Source organism: Myxocyprinus asiaticus, chromosome 32 (genome assembly GCF_019703515.2).
Source record: "Myxocyprinus asiaticus isolate MX2 ecotype Aquarium Trade chromosome 32, UBuf_Myxa_2, whole genome shotgun sequence".
In the NCBI taxonomy this organism is placed as follows: domain Eukaryota; kingdom Metazoa; phylum Chordata; class Actinopteri; order Cypriniformes; family Catostomidae; genus Myxocyprinus; species Myxocyprinus asiaticus.
The window spans coordinates 34,655,947-34,665,109 of NC_059375.1; the positions used below are offsets into that span (position 1 = coordinate 34,655,947).

The window sequence follows — 9,163 nt, forward strand, 5'->3', positions numbered from 1 at the left end:
ATAAATGCCTCTCCGAGGCTTGACGCCACACCACTGTGTCTGTCTCTTGCTCACCCTGCCACAGAGTGTAAAACACACCGTTCCTTTTTTCTCTTTTTTTCCAAGCTTTATTTTGATCTCATCCTGTAGAGAGAAAACATCTCTTCAGTCACTGATGTTTTCAAGAGTCAACCCTCAAACATAGAGACACGAGCAGCCTGAAACCATTTACTGCAAAATACAGTCCAAACATCACAGCAGAATTTCACACCGAGCTTGAGGTTTTAGGGCATATAATGTAATATTTGTAAAGGATCTGGGCGAAAATGAACATATATATTCATGCTTGTGCAAACCATTACTTTGACTGTTCCTTTTAAAATGTAGAGTTTACTTTGAATCTATTTATTTTGGATCCTTTCTTGACTGTGGTGGGAAAGTGGCCTTTTCTATTACAATTCATTAAATTTGATTGAAAACATGAAATGTAACTGAAGGATGGATGAATGAATGAATGAATGTCCATAACTAAACAAACACAAGTGCCACAAAATTAATGGTGAAAGAGCATGCAATGAAGAAACAGTCAAATTATTGGCTTTAAATTCAATAAAAAATAAATCTATAAAATACAGGACATTTAAATGAAGCTATATAAGATTACATAAAATTATAATGAATAATATTATACAATGAAATATACAAATGGAAAGAAATGCATTAAATAGAAATGAGAAGTAAAATGAGGGACATGATGATGACATAATGATAATAAGATATGATGATGATGATGATGAAGGATGAAATAGCACAAACTGACAGCCCAATACTGCTTCCAAATCAAACACAGTCACCAAACCAAAAATGAATGCTAGTGTTACAATCATAATTCAGGGTGTGATTTATACCCTATTATCTGTATGTGAGTGTTAACTATCCACTAACCTGGATGTTGGGTTTGCATGCATTGAATTGCATGCATTAGGAACAACAACAGCGTGCTTGACCAAAAATAGTGCTAACAAGACAAGCAATTTTTTACAGTAAATCAAGCATTTTTCACTAAACGGATCATTAAGTTACACCAAATGCACAGAAATAAAAAAGTAGAAGATGGTAGAAAGGCTGAAACTTCTTTAAGGATCTGCAGTTATCTTTTAGTCACCTGAGTTACAGTTTTGGGGATTGCTCTAAATGTAGCATCTCTGCCAAATTACTCTCAATGTCGGCCAGCATGGTGTGTCATCTCTACAGGACTTAGATATTTTCTTATGAACTCGGCGAAGGTGGATAGAGGAGGCACCGAGGCGCGTGAAATGAGAAGTCAGGCATTTCACGGGTATGACATTTGTTTTTACTCACTCTGAGGCTGTGTTGCTTGGGTAAGTTTCATGTTCCAAAAGAAAAGAGGGAGGAAGAGTAGAAAAAAGAAGAATAGAGCACACAAAAGGTAAGAGTTACAGTGTGTCTGAAAACTGAACCCAATCTGACAGGATACTGAGCAAAATATAGATTTGAATTTGTTCTAGTATAAGACATGGAAAATGTACTCTGACTGCAAGAAAGAGAAACCGGAAGGACGTATGGTCAGATTTACAATTTTTGGTGAGTGTTTTTCCATTTTTATAAATGTTGCTGTTTTGTTTTGTTTATTCTGTTATAAAAGTAGGAATGGTCCTCTTGGAACCGATGGCAGGTGGTTTGTAGCACATGACAGGAAGGGGTCTAAATTGCACAGAGGATGATGGGACAGTGGTGGGCTCAGATGATGCCATACTGAGCCAACTCGTGAAGTTCCAGATGGTTGAAGGCCTCCCAGGGGCAGATGACAGTGATGTCTGCAAGAAAAAGCACAGCAATGTGAGTTCTGTGAAATGAAATGAACCATTAATCTAAGGGTTAACCCAAGCTGCTTGAAGGCTACAGTAGGTCTGGCTAATCATAGTGAAGTCATACATGTCATATAGGATGTTGGATGATGCCTAGTGCGAGAGGCTTGTCTGGCATACACTGTCTGATCGGTCTAATCATTTAAGACAAGGGCAGCCTAGAATAGGTGGTAGATCACTTTGGCAGAATTGGGACAGCAAAACACGTAGGAGAAATGCAGATAAAACTTACCAGTGCCTAAACCTTCCATGCCAGGGATGTCATCTCCGAAACTGTAAAAAAATAAAAATAATAATAATAAATATAGACTATGGGGTTCTTTACTCAATTAGAAAGAATGCTTCACTTAATTTGTAATTTTTTTTGTTCCAAAAAAAACGTTCTTTGTTCAAATTTAGAAACTTTTTGGCACAAAGTTGTTCTATAGGCCAAAACTGAATAACTAAATGAATAACACTGTATAGGCTTTATTAAATAATACTTTAATGTATTATGGCTATGGTTATTTCAAATTCTTCTATTAATAAAGTATCTATTGATACGGCCTATTTTAATTCATATAAACATGAAATGATGTGGCAATAAAATAAAAACTATAATCCCATGTTTGGAACCCCATAAAGGTTATATTCAGAACCTTTAAAAAGTAGAAAACATTGAGAGGTTCTATATAAAGGCTATATATAGAAAATGTAAAAGGGTTCTATATAGAACGTTTGCTTTTAAGAGTGGTCAGTGGTAAATACGCTAGCTACAACCCCTGGAGTTCGCTAGTTCGCTAGTTCCCTAGTTTGAATCCCAGGGCGTGCTGAGTGACTCCAGCCAGGTCTCCTAAGCAACCATATTGGCCTGGTTGCTAGGGAGGGTAGAGTCACATGGGGTAACCTCCTCATGATCACTATAATGTGGTTCGTTCTCGGTGGGCCGTGTGGTGAGTTGAGCGTGGTTACCGTGAAAGCCTGCGTGAAGCCTCCACATGCGCTATGTCTCTGTGGCAACATGCTCAACAAGATGCGCGGGTTGACGATCTCAGACGCGGAGGCAACTGAGATCACTCCGCCACCCGGACTGAAGCGAATCACTACGCGACCACGAGGACTTAAAAGCACATTGGGAATTGGGCATTCCAAATTGGGAGAAAAAGGGGAAAAATCCAAAAAAATAAAAAAATTCTGCGTGAAGCCTGCGTGAAGCCTCCACACGCGCTATGTCTCCATGGCAACGTGCTCAATAAGATGCGCGGGTTGACGATCTCAGACGCGGAGGCAACTGAGATCACTCCGCCACCCGGACTGAGGCGAATCACTACGCAACCACGAGGACTTAAAAGCACATTGGGAATTGGGCATTCCAAATTGGGAGAAAAAGGGGAAAAAATAAAAAAATAAATACATTGTGTATGATTGAGTGTATGTTGAATATAGGTTGAATTCTATATTATTATTGTAACCAGTATTATTGTAGAAAACATTAAAAGGTTCTATATAGAACCTTTTCTTTTAAGAGTGTATGATATAATTCTATAACATTATTTTTACCAGTATTATTGTATATAGAAAACGTTAAAAGGTTCTATCCACAGTTTTCCTGAGCAACCACTTTATGGCGCCATGATGATTCTAATTGCCTGTTTTTTGTTTCTGGTCTCGTGACGCAATGTAAAAACTACCGAAACGAGGGATTTAGACAGAGAACAACCACCATTTATTTCAGGCTCAACTTGCTGTTGTTAGCTATCATAACAACTCAAAGTAGTCTGCACACACTGTCAATAAAAAACGGTCATCTGAACTCTGTGAAGTATCGGCACTACACAGCCAATTATTATTATTATTATTAGTATTGTTTTTATATACCATTTTTGCAAATGTAATACTCTAAACATCACATTACACGCTAAGAATATATGGCGATGGGAGTGAAAACACTGGAGACCAGAAATTGAATTTGAACAGTCAAATCGCGGAACACTTCCGAATTCAAGAAAAAGGTAGATATAAGCTGTGTCTCGTTTCGAAGGCTGCATGCTTGGTAGGACGTGTCCTTTGAAGGCTGCAGTATACTGAGCATCCTCCTTTAAACAAGCCTCATTTAAAGGTGCAATATGTAACATTTTTCATGTAATATTCGCCTTTTATTTGCCAATGTGTGAACGGCTTGTGACGCAACTTAAAAAATGAGCCCTTCCCGGACTTCCTAGGTTGCCTATTAAAGCCTGTAGACTGAATTTTATGTGAAGGGAGCGGGTCGCTTTTGCCGGTAAAATCCAAAGGATGTGACGTTTATGCGCGCTCCCGAGAGCCTTGCCTCAGTGCTTCTCTTCCGCTATTCAACAGCGACAACTGTCTGCAACACTAAGTAACGTTATCTTAGAGATGGAATCCAGCAAACGTCCGGCTCCCAGCACAACACGGACTCCTACACAAACTCAGAGTAAGCCAAAAAAAAAAAAAAAAACACATCCAAACACATTTTGGGGATCAAAACCGACCCTGAATTGTCGTTCTTCTTATTGGACAGGTAAGCTTACATAACTGCAAAGCATGTGAAATATAGTGCCATAAGGATTGATATGTGTAATTTTAGCTAACTTGATCTTGCCTGCTAACGCTGACGAATTGCAAGCTACCTTGCTTCGCAACTTTCAAATAATTTCAGCGATCTTCTCTTTATACTAAAAGTCAGATTAATGTCAATGTTAATCTGTAATTATTCAGCAAGTTAAACTACAATAACACATGAAATGAATGCTAGACAATGTTCAAGATAATGCTAAAAGCTCCATTCAGTAGTGTAACGTAAATTGGTTATACAGAAAATGTATATAAAAAATAGCGCATCGATATATCAAAATGACAGTTGTGATGGAATCACATCAATACTGAATTGTATCAACATATTTATAATGTACAGACTATTTTATAAACAGCTACTGTCATCATCCACCAAATTTAGCTAACAACTATTGATAAAGCTGGCTAGCTAGCTAACGCCGATATAGGCTATCGTATAAATGCAGTCAATGTATCATGCAAAGAAAAGTGATTACTTCAAACTACAGTCTCGCATAGTCAGACCTATATCCACACTTTGTTTTAGCCCTGTTCCAGCACTGGAGAGTCAAATATAAAATGCAGTCTCAAAGTTTGTGGTAAAACAATCATAACTGTGTAATTTTAATTATGCTACCTCATCTGTCAGCATGATGCCGGTGAATCAAGTTCAGCCTCTTTGTACGTTACGTCATTGTTTTGGTCGATGCTCGCTCCTGTCCCTATGTAGTGTGTGCACAATCACGAGCAACTGGTAGCTGGCTGCAGTTCACTTAATGGCCACAGGTGTCATTAATAACAAGGGATTCTGAATCTTACATACTGCACCTTTAAACGAGAGGGTCTTCATAGGTCAAACTGAAACAGAACTTATGGTTGCTATGACAGCACGTCACTCTTTAACAAGCGCCAGCACTTTGTGTGAGAAGGGAACAAAGTCCCTCTGGAAGGGAATGTATGAAGTAAATTTTAGGAGAATTATAATGATGTAAAGAGAAAATAAAATAGATTTTACAAGTGTACTTTTAGTCTAATACTTTATTTTAATTATATACTAATATAATTATACATATTATATACTCTGCACCCATCTACTGAGGTACTTTTTCTTTAAGAGTGTATAGAATTCTATAATATTATTGTAACCAGTATTATTGGAGATAGAAACTTTAAAAGGTTCCATATGAAACCTTTTCTTTTAAGAGTGTACAGAGTTCTATAATATTATTGTAACCAGTATTATTATATTTAGAAAACATTAAAAGGTTCTATATAGAACCTTTTCTTTTAAGAGTGTATGCTAGAATTCTATAATATTATTGTAACCAGTATTATTGTATATAGAAAATGTTAAAAGGTTCTACAGTATATAGAACCTTTTCTTTTAAGATTGTATGATAGAATACTACTATATTATTTAGAACCTTTAAAAAGTAGAAAATGTTAAGAGGTTCTATATAAAGGTTATTTATATAAAATGTTAAAAGGTTCTATATAGAACCTTTTTTTTTGTTTTTGTTTTTAGAGTGTATGATAGAATTCCATAATGTTATTGTTACTAGTATTATAGTAAATGTCTGCATGGTAACACTTTCCATCCATTTGTTAACATTAGTTAAAAAGATGAGTTAACATGAACCAATAATGAACAATACTTTTACAGCATTTATTAATCTTGATTAATGTTAATTTCAGCATATAGCAATGCATTTTTTAAATCAAAAGTTTTATATGTTAATATTAGTTAATGCACTATGAACTAACTTGAACTAACATTTTATTTTTATTATCTAGAATAAACAAAGATTAATAAATGCTGTAAAATATATTGTTCATTTTTAGTTTATGATACCTAATGTATTAACTAATGTTAATGAATGGAACCTTATTGTAAAGTGTGTAGATAACCACAAAGCCATTATCATAAAATCATGGAAACCAGTCTGTGATCAGTTCAGTGTTTAGTTTCCACACTTCAAACTTACCCTTGCACACCCTTCTTTGGTGGCTTGCTCTTGAACTGACGAGTCTGCCTCTGCTTGAACTTGGGCGGTCCTTTGCGTGGCGTTGCAGGGCCACCGGTGACACGGGTGGCTGACTTCATCTCTGGTTTGGGGGGCTCAAGATTCATGGCTTTTCGTTTCTATCGGTCACTTCTCTTTGTATTTGCTCTCCGTGATGTAGTGCTTCAGTCTGATGTAAATAAGAAAGACTGGAGTGAGTTTATGGCCCACAACCAATGACATATTGATTATTCTATAAATGGGAGTTGGCACCAATCAATAGAGTGCTGCAAAAGAGAATTGGAAATAATGGCTCCCCACCAGGTATACAATAAATAAAAGCTGTATTTAATACATTTTCAATTACACATGATGCCAGGTTGTTAATTGCAGGGCTAAACTGGCACCCTAAGAAACAGCCATAGGCTACTGTATGCATAATTAACATCTATGACAGCCACAGGACTTCATATCTTCCAGTCACCTCAGACTGAGAGAACTGTATCCATAATCCTCTTACTGATGAGTAATGCTCAAATCCAGATACATTTCTGCTCCAATTAAATGTTTAGCATGGCCCGTGCTCCCAGAAATGAGCTCAGGTAATGGGTAGGGTGACCCATTTTGTGTAATCCAGGGCTTGGATTAATAAATGTCCCCTGTCCCATCCAATAGTGGCAATCTGCACTTGGGTTAATCTTATTAGAGCAAGGATAACACCAAATTTGCTGAGCCAACTAAAGATACAAGTCAAAAATTTGACCTTCAGGTATATTCCTCAACCACAAACAGGAATAGTGTTACAATTATGTCAGCTGTTTGTTTTCTGTTTAATCAACATTGTGAATAAGCGTTTTTGGAAGAGAAATTACAGCAATGAATTCTATCAAAATGTTATTATATTTTATTAATAAAATAAGTGTAATGTTTCATATGCATATAATGCAGTTGTATTTAATAATAGAAGTTCAAAATGAATATTCAAAGCCTTTAATTAATGAATGTTAATAATAATAATTAATAATAATAATACTGTAATTGAGTCTTAATAAAATCACTCTGCAGGAAATTCGACACAATAAATGTAAAAAATCCACTTATCATGAAATAGTTAGACAGAAAGTTTTATATTTTAGAGATATATTATATGAAAGGATGCACAGTTCTTTCCTACATGTCTATGCTAATTTCTCTCGTATCACTCTTGTCTCTTTCTTCTTGCATAATGAAATAATTTCAACTCATAACAAGTTCTTATACATTTACTTATTTGGTAAGGAGCCATGTAATAAGCAAGATAATAAACAGTCAGCTGGTTATTAATAACATACACCCCTTCAGGGTCATACAAGACCCCAATGCATATTATTGCTTTCACATTTACTTTATGAAACTTGTCTACTGAGAGCCCACTGTTGCATCTGAGCATTATACAGCATTAAGACCACATGACGTTGTATCTTTTTATTATTATTACTAAATTATTATTAAAAATATGAGCAACCCATTGCATATTGCATGATTCCATTCTTTTACTTACCGATTTATTGATTGACAGGCTGATGAATGGGTGCAGTTGCAGAACTGTTCAATGTGTCTATCTCCTGTGGAGGAGTAGATGTAAATGCTAGGCTTTCTTTAGGAGTGATGCTGGGAAGATAGGTCTTTTATACTTTCTGGCCCCCTCAGAAGATTAGAAGGGAGACGTCTCCCTCCCCTGATCCCCTTGACTACAGACTATGTTTAGTGGGGCATGTGTTTTGTGTAGCACCATGTGCATGTAACAACTTGTTTTGATTATAACCTATTGCTATATTTATGTCCTATTGTTGTGGAACATAAAATTATCAACGATGGGCAAATATACTGTGTATATGGGCCTAGAATGTTTTCAAGGGTAATTTGTACAATTTTTCAAAAATTTTAAAAAGCTGTGACCTGTTGCCATAATAATGCAGTCAGATCTTCTGTTTCTTTCTCTCATATTATGCATAGCATTTATGCATACAGTGGCATAACTATTCATATTTAATATTTAAAAAATCATCAATGTTGTTTTTAATTTTACTCTTTTAGAATGTAGAATGCTTGAAGAATTTTGTTTGTATTTACCAGTTATCATATTTACTGTATACAAAAGAAAACAAAGAAATGTGACTAACAGGAATGTTTCTAGAATGATTATAGAATATGCTATTTGTATATAATGCTTGGCACAGGATTTGCTGATGTTATACATAATATCACAATGAAAATATCCAGAATCCTGGATTGCACCATGTGTTTGAGAGTTGGGAAGTCTTCTAGGGTTTGTTTGTTCTGCAATCATTGTAATGCAACAGGCCCACATCTGTGGGGGTCTGTTACATTACCCTGTAGACTTCATTATCGACTCATCCTCAGACTTTAGCATTCTTAGAGATCGACTTCGGCTTATGCTCCACTTTGGATTTCTCAGAGACTGCCTTCAGAACATCACAAAAACAATTACTTTTGAAGGTCCTTGATTAAAGATTGGAGGTTTAAATTAATTGATTGCGTGGTCTAGATCTGTAGTCAGGATTACTTTGCTTCATTAGGGTATCTGGCCATCAGTATCGCTCTATTGGTAATGAGATTTTTTGTTATTGACAAGTAGTTGTCAGTTCAGTGATGGTATGAAATGATTTTGATATAATCTGATTAGGATTAACAAGAGTTCAATGACTTGTTTGTTGTGCATTATTGTGGGTGGGTAGA

The 9,163-nt window shown here is 35.9% G+C and overlaps 1 protein-coding gene across 1 annotated transcript; it reads right to left on the minus strand.

The window, feature by feature from the left end:
* Nucleotides 1-565: 565 nt before the first annotated feature.
* On the minus strand, nucleotides 566-8,093 carry LOC127423581 (retinal rod rhodopsin-sensitive cGMP 3',5'-cyclic phosphodiesterase subunit gamma-like). The gene is made up of 4 exons (XM_051668023.1): nucleotides 7,965-8,093; nucleotides 6,407-6,614; nucleotides 2,101-2,141; nucleotides 566-1,817 (listed from the first exon to the last, which is right to left on the minus strand). The coding sequence occupies exons 2-4, from the start codon at nucleotides 6,550-6,552 to the stop codon at nucleotides 1,741-1,743; spliced, it is 264 nt and encodes an 87-aa protein (XP_051523983.1). The 5' UTR covers nucleotides 6,553-6,614; nucleotides 7,965-8,093; the 3' UTR covers nucleotides 566-1,740.
* Nucleotides 8,094-9,163: the final 1,070 nt, after the last annotated feature.